The sequence below is a fragment of the Nestor notabilis genome, unplaced genomic scaffold (assembly GCF_000696875.1).
Source record: "Nestor notabilis isolate BGI_N333 unplaced genomic scaffold, ASM69687v1 scaffold31467, whole genome shotgun sequence".
Classification (NCBI taxonomy): Eukaryota; Metazoa; Chordata; class Aves; order Psittaciformes; family Psittacidae; genus Nestor; species Nestor notabilis.
In genome coordinates this window covers 1-14,468 of record NW_009938330.1, presented here as the reverse complement: position 1 = coordinate 14,468, position 14,468 = coordinate 1, and the positions used below count along the sequence as shown (strand labels likewise).

Genomic DNA, 14,468 nt, shown 5'->3' with positions numbered 1-14,468 from the left:
TTAATTCTTTTGAACTCTATGTGGCAGAAAACTATTAGTGCATGGTAATATGGGTGTAAGAACTTTCTATGTTGAATCTAATGAATTAGCAAGTGAGTCTTCCAGACTCCTGTGATACTACAGGTGACGTTAAGAAAAGAAGCCAGTAGGGTTAAACTAGAGAAAGTATTTTTTTCTAAAATGCCATGAAAACATCAGAAGAAAGAAAAGAAAAAACTCCTAATGCTGTGACACTGCTGCTGTGTTAAAATAACAGAGAATGAAACTAACATTAAAAAAAAGTTGCCTTAGTTGAATTGTGCAGTAGATTTATGTAAGTATTTCCCAGTAATTCCAAAGTAGTCCAGAGCAAACTGCCTGTCACCCTGTGGGTAAGCTGTCACTGCTAACATTTTACTCAGTATCAGTCTTGAATGGTGCACGTGTCCGGGGGGCAGGGTGTGAGAGCCCTACCTCATGCTTACAGGGGCTGGCTGTGCAGTTAGAACTCATCACTGCCAAGTGAAGAGGCTGAACTAGGGGGCGAGTGGGGTGTTTGGTTGGATTGCAAAGCGCTCCTTTTGCTGCATCAGTACTGACGATAAGCAGTGGGAAGTGCACGGCCTCTGGGAGGACAGGCCACGGGGAAAGTTGACTTCTTTTGTGTGCCTGTGGCTATTTTTCCTGAAAACTGGAAATGACCTCAAGGGGGCACTTTTTTGCTTTGCTAATGGCTACTTTGTAGGAATTCTTTGTAGTGTGTACTGGAAGACTTCATAGCTTCTGGTGCCAGAACGCAGGTTCTATCTGGTTGTTCATATGGCAGTTAATGACTTTGCTTTCTTTTATTTAATTTTCTAATTATTGAGGCACAGGGGGAAGGTTGGTTGTCACAGGACTACTGCCTGCAACTTCTTTACCTTTCATCCTTGCACTATCAAAAGTAAACCTCATTTTAGTTACAACTGCTGTTCTGTCCTTTGCCTGATGCAGCTTCTCTCTTAGGAGCAGCAGCATTTTGTGCTGGAGTGCTAAAGTTGATGTGGAATAACTGAGTGCATGAATCATTCCCTGTATTCATGGATTTTTTGACTTAGTCACACCAGATAACTGAAATGCTTTCTTTAGGGATTGGTCTACGGAGACAAAATGTGTACAGAACAAATCTTTCACTATGGATACACTTCTTGTGGGAGATTAGTGTGATGACTGATTTCAGCAATTGTTTCATTTGTGCCCCTGTAGGTTGGTATGGACTGTTTTAACTAACTAAACACATTAATAACTCCCATGGAGGAAAAAAAGAGACAACCACAACTAACTTACATATCAAACGACAAATTCAGCAAACATAAACTTCACAACAGTGTTTCTATGTAAACAAGAATATCAAGAGTTATAGAGTAAGAATTCTTTATACTCTCTGGGTTTAACAGACAAGTAAAAAGACATTTCCTGACTGTATGGAAAATGTATTTTGATATAAAAATTTTGCAGTGTTAATTAAATTTATCAATGCATTGGTTTGAGTTTGGTCAGTTTTGGGTATTAAACATCTTGTGCTGAAAAGAAACAACCAGAAGAGTTAAAACATTTTTTTCCTCTAAATCTAGAGAGAGGTAAAAGTTTTGCATTTTCTAATAGTAGCATATGATAAATATATTATACAATGGCATGTACTTTGGAACATGATAATAAATATTCTTTCTTTAAACACAAGCCTGGAAAACTAGAATTCATAAGAAGAAAATGTTGTTCCTTGTCAAAATATCACTACCTGTTAGGTGCATTTAGCTATTGTACATTATTTTGTTGAAGTAGATAAACCATAAATAATTTGAGCATTTTGTGTATATTCACCAAAGTTAAACAGAAATGCAAAGGAAGTTACAGTATATTTAAATCTCTTTACAATCACTTAACACAGTGTTTAACTGAAATCTTCAGGTAAAAGTGCATTATTTTAATATAATACACATAAAAGACCACTCTGGTTCTCTGCCTTCTGCTTCCTAGAGGCAACTAGCTAAAATTAGTTTAAAAAGGGGAGGGTAACATCACGTGTTTGTTTACAGCATAAAGTCCAAGAAAACTTCATCATCTGCCTATCGAGGATCTGCAAATGTGAAGATAGATGGGGAAGAGAAGGATCTTCAATAGCTGACAGGCATCTTTCCAACCTATGCTTTCCCATTTAGGATTCCCAGGTTCTGGATGCTAATCTAGCAGCAGTGCCTGGATTAAGCATCTATAGGCCAGGGCACACAACTGCTGACCAGGTCAGTCCGCCGTAGGCTCCTTCCAAGGTACTGCAGAAGGATTCAGTGATGTAAATTCCAGTTTCCAAAAATAAAAGAAAGAAGAAATGCAGAAGAGGGAATGTGACTGCGATCTTTCAATAATTTACTTTCCTTTACTTGAATTCATCTGATTTGATGATTTAGGGGTTTTATAGTAGCTGAGAAATAAGCTGTGAAATTTGTCCCTTCATATTTGAAATAGTTTGCAAATGAAAATATTACTTGAATTCTGTTACTTTAATTACTTAGCAATAGTATGAAAATCTCAAATAATACTTTAATCCTTAGGTGTATATGGAAAATATGTAATCTTAAATTGGCCATATATGAGATGTGATTATCAACACTGAAAAAGATTCTTCTTCATTTACAATGAGCGGCAACTTCTCAGATGATACCTCAGTGCTGTAAGTAGCTCTGTGCAAGTATCTGGCAGTGGACAAAGTACAACAGGACAGTACTGTATTTTTCATTTGTTGGTTTAAGTCAATCAAGATGGAAGAAACTGGGTAAGTACAGAAAGGACATTAAAAATTTAAAACATTTCTGGCAAAATTTCCAGAAAGAAGTTAACGCTATAAACTTGTTTTAGCTAAAAAGGAGATTGTCAATCCTGATGATTTTATTATATGCATGTAGTAATAAATTACAGAAGTTCTACTGAATACTTCTATTTACTTTGACCCAGGGCAAAAGACTAACGGGGCCACTGTTATTTAAGCAGGTAGTTGACAAAAATGCATACTATAAAACCAGCCAGGATCCAACGTTTTAGATTTGTTTTTGAAATGGGCAGAGAAAGTGGGTGAAACTCCAGTCTTCACACCATGCTGATTCACATTAGCAAATGCCACAATAAATTACTGGAGACTATACCGCCTATGCACACCAAGGTGCAAGGCTTTTATGGATCTTCCTGTGAGTCCTTTGTACCTCTCTATGGTTTAACCACCTACAACTTTGAAAAAAATACTCTGTAAATCATGTATTAAACGCTTGCTCAGCATTAGAATCAGTATCTCATACCTGAGGCGATTGACCTGCGGTTGTTACTCTGTAACGTCACTAAAAGTCAGACTGCACGCAGACCTTTCATCTTTGCTCTGTGGACCGTCCGGTGAGACCTGCAGGGGTGGCGATATGAACCCCCGATACTGCTTACTTGACTTGGTTAACTTCTTGAGTTCACTGGTAAAGGAAATGCCTTTCCTTTTGTCATCTCGTGCTGCCTGTAGAGAAGTAAACTGCATCACTGAAGTGGTGTAACAGGCTGTTTGTAGCTGGGAAACACAGAAATCATATGGAAACATCTAACATGCTTCTGTTCTAAGCAGGCCTCCCTTTTGAAATTCCATGTGGCTGTGCTTTCATAGCCAAGCACGTTCTGATTGTTCTGAATAAATAAATCGAAAATTATGAATTGTCAAAGATGTTTAGCAAATTTGGTCTAAACTTATACAGACATCTGTGCTTATGGATGTTACTTAAAAGCAACAACTACTGTGGGTTGCTGGCATCTGCTGGAAGGGAGAACACAGCTGCTTCTCCCAGCAGGCATGTCCTTCCTTCCTGCTGTTCTCCAAAGCCTGTGATAAAGCAGCAGAACAACTCTTTCACTGGGAAGGAATAAAGGCAACTTTATTTCAGTAGTTCTTAAGTTCTGCCCATTTGACTAGTCCTGCTTTCGTGTGATGGGGGAGCATGGCATGCACAGCCAGAAGACTTTGAAAAACAGAAAGCTGGTAGCAGAAGCTAAAGGTTGTTACAGGATTTGCAGGCTGCAAGGGAATCAGGTTGCTGGATGTAACTGATGCAGTCTGGCAAATCAAAGAAGTAAGGAAAGTGCAGAGAAAAGAGGAATCTGCTTTTTACTGTAGTCTCTTCTTCCCATCTACCCTCACACCGGTCATGTCTCTCTTCCATTGAAAGCAAGTTCCCATTAAAGTGATCATACACCACCTATAAAACCTGCTGCAAAGTATTTAATCTCTTACCTGAACCTGTTCTTTGAGTTTAAGGATAAATTTTCCTGCTCCCTTCCACTTGCTTTGGGCCTGAAACACGCACTCTTGATCAGAGAGAATCCTCTGAGACGGTTTAGACATCGAGGACTTTTTGTTTGCTGGCTCTTTTGTCACCTCTTCCAACAGCACATAATCACTTGGATTTGGATTGCTCAAAATGCTGTAGGAGTATTTGGCTTTGCAAAGAGTCTGTTTAAAAGCGGAAAAAAAGAAGTCAAAAAAGAAAGCATTGTTTCAGATTCAGGTTACTAAACAGATTCCTCAGCTAGTGCTGAGAACAAACCCCACCTTATCTTGTGTGAAACCAACCTCCACCCTACGTGTTTCAGTCCTTCTACATGGAAACCTGCTGCTTACCTGCTGTATGACGTCCTGAGCTGTGCTGAAGCGGGGAGCTTTGATGACGGTGCGTGGTTGCTCTGGGGAGACATCGTGTACCTGAACAAAGAAACTGTCATCCTCAGAGCTGATGGCTGCATCTTCCTTTGCTTCTTGAAAGATGTTTCTCTCATTTAAGTTCTGTAGAAAAAAAGGAGAGACAAATTCACTGCCTTCAGAGAGGTAACTAATAGCTGGAGGTCACAAAAGTTTTTTATCACATGAAAATTGGACACTGTGCTGTTGCCCCAGCTTTTATTTCATTAAATGCAAGTCTTCTACATAGAAGATTTGACAAGCCACTATTGCTGATAATAAATATCTGCGTTTCTAAAACCAGTGTCTAAAATACCTTGCATAGTAGGCACAAAATGGAGACTCGCATACTACTACATTATGCAAAAATGGTCACTTAAATCCTTTATTTCTTTATGTACAAAAAATCATGTTTTGTAATGTAATGGCAGCAGTATGATGGGAGATGGTGGAATGTGTCCTTTTCTCTGCTTGTCCCTGCACTAAAGCCAAAAGAATTTAGAGAGCAGGAAGTCTGAGTGAACATCGTCATGTGCGGCAAGAGGAAGGCCACTTCTGTGTCCTTTTTCAGGCTCAATGACTACTGCACATTTTAGACAGAATTCCTCCCTGCACCTTCTCTCAGATGATGTATTTCTCTCCAACCCCTTGTAAAAAAGCTTGAATTCACACGCTGTAAACATGGGCTGTGTATCACACCCTGCAAGCGGACCTGTTCCTTATTTCTCCATGTAAATTTGCAGCTTCATTTCTAGCTCCAAGACCTGAGGGTGCTATCAGCAGAAAGGCTCAGAATTACAGGCCCATCAGAATTTGAGGTCCCACCATCACAGGGCAAAACTGCAGCATGATTTTCATGTATGCTAAGACAGATTCTAACCCAGGTTTTCTGAAAGAATAGGGTTTGGCAGTCATGCATTTGTGGTCACATACACTTACAAAGTAAGTGTTGCAGTTAACTAAGTAGGCTACGATTTCCACAAACAAATTTATACCCAGTGATTTATGCGCCAAATATTAGAAATAGAGGAAAACAACATATAGATTTGTATAATATACTGGCAATTTGAAAAATTGAAGCTTTATCAAAAGTTGTATAAAAATAATAAGATGTATTTTTCATTTTAAAGGATCCTAGATGATCTGTCATTTGTATATGTAAAATCTGTGTGTATAAACCTATGTGTGCATGTGTTGCTATGTTCATGCAAAACAAGCATCAATATATGCTGAAATGACCAAAGGAAGTGCCTCTGAAAATGAGATCATTAAGTGTCTTTCTCCTGCTTTTTTGTTTCTTTCACAAGCCTGGGCACTAGCATACTGTCAAGCTGTGGATGTTTTGCTCATAGTTTAAACTGAAGTAATCACTCCATCTTCCTCCTTTAAATTAAAAGAAATCACCTATTTCATTAATTTATGCTATCACTGATAACCATTCTTTGAGGTTTTTAGACTTCTTCAACATTAAAATCCATTCTGATTTTTCTGAACAGAGAAGTTGCTGGCATCTAAATGGATTGATAATTGTAATCTGGAGTTCTGTTACCTGTGATCCTTTGGTATTAAATATTATCTTTATATTAATGTCCTATCATGTCAAAGTCTCGATTTGCATTAAATTAGAGCTGGCAGTCAAAACAGTAAAGTAGTGGCATTGAACTGCTGACTAAGCAAAAATGATTAAACACCATAGCTGGTACTAGAGCTAAGTGAAGTCAAGTTAGTGTCGCACAGGTGTATAAAGTCTAATTTCTCTCACTCAAGAGTTATGTTTGTTGTACACGGCATTGACATTACTCTCCAAGTAGTGAAACAAATACTGCACCCTTTTGTTTCCCGGTCCTGACAGCTATTTTTAGCTATCTCTGTAAATAACAATTTAGATAAAACAGACTTACTTCCTCTCGGGTTTTAAAGATAATCCTTCCAACATATCCTTCTTCTGGGAACCAACTGTTCAAAAGCTGCACTACCCCTTCCTCAGGCCCAATCACTCTCTGGAATGGGGGTTTTCTGCATTCACTCTTTTCTTTAGATATAAAACTCTTCTCTTCCATCAGAAAATAGTCTGCAGCACACGACTCGATGCCTTTTGTGGCAGCCAAGAGCTGAGAGAGACCACAATAAACACACAGCAATTAGAATGCTAAAGATAAATGCTGCATATTTAGTAGTTATGAGAATGAATAAGGAGGCTTTAAGAATCACTAACTATCCTGACAGTGCAAGCAAGATTTCTGATGTGCTATTTATTATTCAGATATTTTACTCCAGGGTAATGTACTGTTCTCTTTAGCCTAGCCAAGCAGTTCAGCTAGTCCAGACAAGGCAGTACTATTTAAGCTTATTTCTGTGCTGTTTGGCTGGCCAGACAATTTATTCATAATCCCAGGACAGTACAGTCTTTTCCCACTGCTACAATAACAATCCCTGTTGAGTTAACTGGTTTTTCTACTCATGAACTTAGCCCTCTAACTTTTACTCTGTATTCCTACGGTGCTCAAGTTCAAAGAATTGCGTAGAAATGTTTGCCCTTGTTGAAAGGAGAGCCCACTGCCTCTGTCGGTCAGAAACATTGTTTTCCTCATCTGCATACATCCAAACAGTAAAATACTAACAGGGAATATGTTCTAAGATTGTAAACCCATTCTCTGAAGCCAAGATTGGGAAACTTTCACTGATGCTATTGTGTGTTTGTAATGTAATTAATTCCACAGTAGTATTTGGCTAAATCACCTCCTTGCTGTGATGAATGAACAACAACCGTGCATATGAGAAATGCAGGGAGATGAATGTCCAGAATGATGTTAGTGTGGATTCCTGCAATTAAGAGTCTGCAGTTCAGTGGGCAACTTACCTGATGGAGAAGCTGTGCAGCCGTGGTCCCTCCACTTATATTAAACACAGTGAAAGGCTCTGGGCCTGGAATTCCATGGATTGTCACTCTGTAGGTCACAGCAGCTTTCCTTTCCCCCATACTAAACAACTGTTCAGGCAACATTCAACAGGTTACTGAACGGTTTTACACAAGTATGTTATTTTTAGGTTGCTTAAAAGAAACTGTACACACAAGTTGTAAGGACCTTGACAGACCAAAGCTACCCAGGTAATGCATGGCTCTTACACTACAGATCCAGGTATTAAAAGAAAACGAACAAACCAGCCTCCCCAGAGAGCCTCCCCTGCCCTGAAGCTGAAGAGAAAGAAGAAAAAGTAAGTTTTCCAGTGGGAGTACATGAACTGCCACCGGACAAAGGGCAGACCTCTATTGCTCATTATCCATTCTAGCTGAACCCAGACTATTTGGATTCAGCTTATGAATTACTGGATGAAAATCCGTAGCTTTGTTTTACCCTCTAAACCATTTATGTTCTTCCCTTCTGCCCTAGTAATTCACCAATATATGTATTGGACATGTATTGACAGGAGGGTAACATCTGCAACACATATGCTGCACACACAGTAGCTCAGGAGGTTTTATCTAACACTTTAGGAATCAGCAAATTATAATATACATGCTTAAAGTTACTAAAACCTAAAACTAGGAGCTATGAATAGAATCATAGAATCAGAATGGTTTGTGTTGGAAAACAAAAGAAGAAATCACATTCATACATGCATACATACATATGTATTTTTTATATACGTTATACACACATTTGTATGTGTATGTATACATGTTTGTACATATAAATGAGCAAATATGTAAGTACATATGTATTTATGGAAATACAGACTTTGTCTTTTCCTGTGACAGAATTCAATTTTACTCTCATTATCCCAAAGTTGCTGGTAATTTGCATCTTTTTTTTTTATTTTGTCCCAAATGCATCGCTTATGATTCATAAAGAAATGCATGAGGCACTCCGAACCTTGCTGCTCAGCCGTACTCCTCCCCCAGCACAGGAGTTCTACTGCTATAGCTAAATACACCAGAAGTCAGACTTTGAAAAGATTTACCCTCCAACAGTCTGAGCAAGGCAGGATAACATTACTTCTACTGAAGCCCAAAAGAATTAGGCATCGAGATACTTCAGACTCCTGTGCAGGTTTAGGGACTAATGTCTTTGAACAGTCTGGTTCCAGAAGTTTCCAGAGCACAGCAGTCACTAAGACAATACACGGCATTCACAAGAACATAATTAACTTACCATAGATGCGGGCAGAGTGTTTCCAGAGGGAATTTCTTCCATTCTCCGACTGTTTATGAACAAACTAGAAATTTCTAATGCTTCATTGTGCAGGTTACGGAGCTGGACATGTCTATAGCCTAAAGAGAAAAAACCCTTCTGTAAGTACATTGCCACATCCCGGAATGCAAGTCTCCTAAATGAAAACTGAAATTTGCTATATTTATACCTACAATTTGCCACATCTATAGGCTTTAAAGCACTGTAATAACACTGCAGTAACACTCTTTGACTGTACAACAGCATAACATGAATGGTGTGAACTGCCGAGTGGCTCATACAGCCGCCTACCTTTGTTTTGCCCTAAATATTCAGTATATTCATATATGAAATAGCTAAATATTAGAATATGAATGAAACAAGGACAAAATCTCACTGGGAAAATGGGTATCTATAGCCAGATCTCCTCATATGTTAAGACTGTTGTGTGTTATACAGTGGCGTGAAGCAAATGTGAAAGTATTTTAATGTTCTGCTGAAGGGCTGCTGGCAATACGGAAACTCCCTCTCCCAGGTGTCACAGAATTAATGATGCTTCCTCATCTCTCTCACCTTTTTTCACATCTCTTCCAGCCATGGCTGCAAGATGGGCAATTCCCCTCTGCCCAGTGATCACCAATTGCAGCAGTTTTACTGGGTAAAGGAAAGAGAGGGAATGAAACCAATCCCCGCTGCCTAAGGGAGCAGCAGGTCTTAAGGTGAACACAACCTCAGAGCCACAGCTCAGGATCGGAGCACCTGCACACAAGATGTCCCAGTCTCTGCATAAGCACAGGATCTGACTTTTTACAAGTCACGGGGCACCCTCCAGCTCGCAGGGAGTCTGTCAGATCAGCATCATACTGCCAGCGCAAAGCTCGCCGTCTGAATTTTGCTCCCTGTCTCCTCTAGAAAAATGCAGCCAACTGATTAAAAATATCCCCCTCCCGGCAGGATTCAGTCCAGGAATCTCTGGACCATTCTGGCATAGGGTGTCACTGCAAACTACACTGTACCTCTCTTTAGAGCTTTTAGGGGAATGATTCTCTGGGCTGTTACAGCTGAGCTGTTATTTTCAACAACGGCAAACCGAAGAAAGACCAGATCTTCAAAGTGAACCCGGAAAAGGAACTGTTCATTCCACATGGGGTTGAGAGTGTTGCGATGGATGGGCTTCGTCCGGAAATGGCAGCTGTCCAAAGGCATCCCCAGCACGTCGATTTCGATGCACGGGCTGCCTGTGCTATTGCTAGGGCAGACGTTCTGTCCAGACACAATCTGAAGCCGAGGAGTACACAGAGAAACCAATCAGTGGAGTAATTCTTTTCTTGTCATGATTCTGAGCTAAATACTGTTTATCACACTCCTAAGCACAGTTTGTTAACATGCTGATTTAATTACAACACTCCCCTACTTCTGTAATTGCCAGGGCAGACATTTCAAAAGCAGAGCTGCCTCAAGTCCCTGCCCCCTCTTGCTATGGTATCTTTCCTCTGAAAATGATACACCATACATCATGCGTGTAACCATGCAAGGCATCTGGAAGTTAATTCAGGAAGAATGTACCGGTAACATAGTGAAAAAGGATCAAATTTTCCTCTCCATTACTGTGGGGCGATGGCACTGACCTCTGGCTTGCTTTGGCATACACAACACAGGAATTAGGGGTGCAATTCCCACCGCTGGGAGAATTGAGAATTTTGATTCTTATGAACCTCACTTTTCTGAAACATTCCCTGGAAGGCAATGCTTCTTAGAAGACTTTTTTTTGGCCATAAATCCATGAATTATGTATGTTATTATATAAGTTTAAAAAAAATATTTTTTTAAGATTCAGTACAGCATTTCATAATGTTTTGGGGTTTTTTTTTGTGTGTAGCTTCTCAAATGTTCACAAACGTGTGAAACATCCGGGCACATGTTGTGTAGTCCCAGGGAAAAAGCTTTCAGGATTGGGTTTCGACAAATATTGTGAAGGAAACAGTGGAAGTAACTATGGATACAAAGCAGCCAATAAAATAAAGACAATTCTTTGCTCCTTCCCCCTCGAATCAGAAGCACAAGTAACAATTAAAGACTCAATCTTTTCATACAGATGCATAAGCGCAATGCTGGTTAAAAACTGTAGCTAAACATTGTCTACTTCTATCTGTTTGGCTGCATGAAATTCCCTTTTAATGTACTTACTGTTAAAGAATATATAGCTGGCTCCTTATTATCAAGATCTCTTTCTAATGGACAAAACTGCTGGTACATTGAACAGTTTTTATCCCACAGAACAGGAGGTTTCAAAACATATCCACAGCCACCATTAGCCTCAAACATCGCTGCATTAAGTTGCAGAGGAAGATCTGTGAAAGCAAGATAGTCAAAACTGACAAGGAGCAATGGAAAACCTAACAGTGAAGACATGATGTCTTCACTGCATTAAAGCTGTGCACTATCAGTTCATTCTTGGTTTTCAGAAATAGCTGTGATTTTTGTACCCTATGTATCCAATACTTAATTATACGAAACTATAATAACAGTTCATTTTCTTCTATCCTTTTCCATTGTCTTTATCCAATTGTAGGGCTTGCCTACACATAGCTATTTGGTTTCTAGGTATTTGCCCTGAACTGCAGAATGAAAAAGCATTGACTTTGTAGTTTTGTAGATGACCTAATGGATCCCCCACCAAAAAGGTGCAGGAACACAATATAGGATAGAAAATTGCTGCAAAACCTTTTGATCAACATTAAACCAGCATCTAAGGTGACACTTCTAAGTAAAAAATAGTTCAGTAGCTTTTTATACTTGAAATTATCCGAAAGAGATAACAGATGGTTGAACTGGGGTTAAAAAAGAACCTTCAGCAATGAAATAATAATAGTAATAATGGAAGGTGGTGTTGTGTTGTCCAGGAATTTCTGTGCTATCAGGAGATCTGCTGCATTGGCTCAGGAGCAATATGGGGATCGCTACTTTCAAGGACCAGATTGTTATAGAATCATAGCATAGTTTGGGCCGAAAGGGACATCTGTCCCCTCTGTCATCTAGACCAACCCCCCTTCAATGAGGAGAACCACATCCAGCCTGGCCTTGAATGTCTCCAGGGATGGCGCAACCACCACCTCTCTGGGCAACCCGTGCCAGTATTTTACCACTCTCATTGTAAAGAATTTTTTCCTCATATCCAGCCTGAATCTCCCCTCTTTTAGTTTAAAACCACCACCCCCCCCCCCATCCTATTGCAACAGGCCCTGCTAGAAAGTCTCTCCCCTTTTAAGAATTGAAAGACTACAGAAAAGTCTCCCTGGAGTCTTCTCCTCGTAACAGCAGGTAAAAACAAACATCAAATGCAAATTCACATTTTAAGGGCTTATTTCACATTTAAAATGTATTAAAATGTGTGTTTGTGTACCCATACCATCTGTTTGGTAGTTAAGAGCCACGAGCTGCACACCGTGGAGCCAGAAGATCAGTGGATGGGGATTTGAGGAGTCGATGCGTGTGGCAGCAGGGTAGGTCCTCAGGAGCTGGCAGGTGGTGTGCTGGATCAGCTTCTGAGAGTACCGCCTGCACAGCCGCTTGGCAGCGTTCTCGTTCAGGGAGGAGATATGATAGCACTTGGGCGTCCTTATGATAGCACTGAGGGAAGCTGGAGAGTTGTAAGGAGAGCAAGGATCTTCCCAGGTCTGCCGCATCACATCGAAAGGGCCTAGAAAATAAACAGTACCCTCAAGTTAGAGCTGCAGATCCAGAGACTCCAAAAATTCATTGCTTCCTGGTGAAGGATGCATGCATGTTTTGGTTATGGTAGGAAAAGTTGTTCCTGGAAAATGACACTACTCAGTGTGTCACATTCCTTCTTATACTGTAAGAACAATCCATGAGAGGAAATGTAATGTTTAAGTATAGAAATGATATCATGATTAGATGTGCTAACAATCATATTCATACATAAATACTGAATTGGCATTTGCCTGAATGAAATAAAATAAAGGTATAAAATTCCATTCTTCCTGTTTATACATTTTACATGAGGAAGGGAGGCAAGATTGAAATCCAGCTGCTAAGTCACCAAACAGGCAGCCTACAGAGGCTCTAAGTACTAGAGGACAAAGCGAACAGAATACTTATGTTCTTAGGAGTTAGACACTAGACTTCTTCATTTTTAGGACACTGGCCTCTAGAAGGGAATCTAACCTGTCTGCTGCAGCCATGCCCTTGGGCCGAAAGAAATACAATGTTCCTTGGGACAGAAAATGAGTACAAGAAAAGGCACAACTCTGACTTTCTGTTTATGTCGTTCTCCAGAAAGGCAGGGGGTCTGGGTCTCATTCGTGCTCCAGGCTCCAGTACAGAGCCTTTTCTGTACTTTTTTTGTATTTCATCTGTTCATACACAGAAGTACAATTTCCAAGTTCACAAACTGAATCACTTGTGGAGTCTAAATACCTCCACTGTGGAACACAGGAGTTTGCACAATTACACATTTGGACTTGGCTGAATTTTAGGCAACTAAGTTCTACTTCAGACACTAAAAATGCTTTTCTGGATCCAACCCAACAGCTCTGCCTTCCATTTGTACTTTGAAAATATTCACTCATATCTTTTAAAATACAAACTTGAAAATACATCACTTAAATTATATGTTAGTTTTGAATCATTTATGAATTAGGGTCGTCATATTCCTGACCAAGTAATGCTATTTTAACATTCTACACTCAACACTTCAGTTATAATGGTGTTACTGTAATACCTGCTGCACTAACAAAAAAACATTCCGAAGTTCAACATCTTACACGTTGTAAAGTATTTGATCTTTAACAACTTGGGCCGGTACATGTGTTGGATTACAGTCATTCCACGTGACTGGTGAAAGAAGATGCTAACTTTACCTTTTCCAGATGCTTTGGCAAGAGTAGCTGACTCCCCAGGGCTCAGCCTGCCAGGATTGTTGCCAAAAATGGACTTCCTGCTCTTTCTTTCTTTTCCTCTGCTAGAGCCAGATGGGTTTAGAGTTGACAAGCCTGTTCCCATAAATGTAAAATAAATGAGCCAAAAAACATGACCAAGAGGGCATGACATTTTCCATCATATTTTACATTATTTTTGAAGGCATGAACATGCCTATCATATAGCACACAGGGCAAGCAGCATATTTGTTCTCCATAATTAACATCTTTACATACATACATGTCTTTATATATGTATATATTATGTATGTTTATGTACACAAAGTATATAAAAACTTACATAAGGCAATACAATATATAGTTATATCTCTCTGTGATACAAATTTTCTCATTTTACTTTTTGGCTTGAGGAAGGCTGTGGCTCTGTCTCAAATCACCAAATGGTCCTAAACTAATACTAAAAAAAATGCAGTAACAGCCTTAATGTAGTCATCCTTAGAACAATAAAAAGAATAAAAATCCTTTCTACAGAAGCAGTAAATCTGTACAGTAGTGAATATCATGGAATTCATCTTGGATACCTACATAATTAAATACATGCAAGAACATGATTTAAAAATCTAATGTAAAGGAAAAAGCTCAAATGCTGTTATAGAATCACAGAATAGTTAGGGTTGG

General features: G+C 39.5%; 1 protein-coding gene across 1 annotated transcript; it reads right to left on the bottom strand.

The window, feature by feature from the left end:
* Positions 1-3,328: 3,328 nt before the first annotated feature.
* On the bottom strand, positions 3,329-13,904 carry LOC104399408 (1-phosphatidylinositol 4,5-bisphosphate phosphodiesterase epsilon-1-like; the record flags this gene model as incomplete). The annotated part of the gene is made up of 10 exons (XM_010019263.1): positions 3,329-3,508; positions 4,274-4,492; positions 4,661-4,822; positions 6,619-6,828; positions 7,578-7,706; positions 8,872-8,990; positions 9,906-10,167; positions 11,077-11,240; positions 12,299-12,589; positions 13,773-13,904. Coding segments are annotated over 10 exons (1,868 nt in total), but the record flags the coding sequence as incomplete, so codon positions are not given.
* Positions 13,905-14,468: the final 564 nt, after the last annotated feature.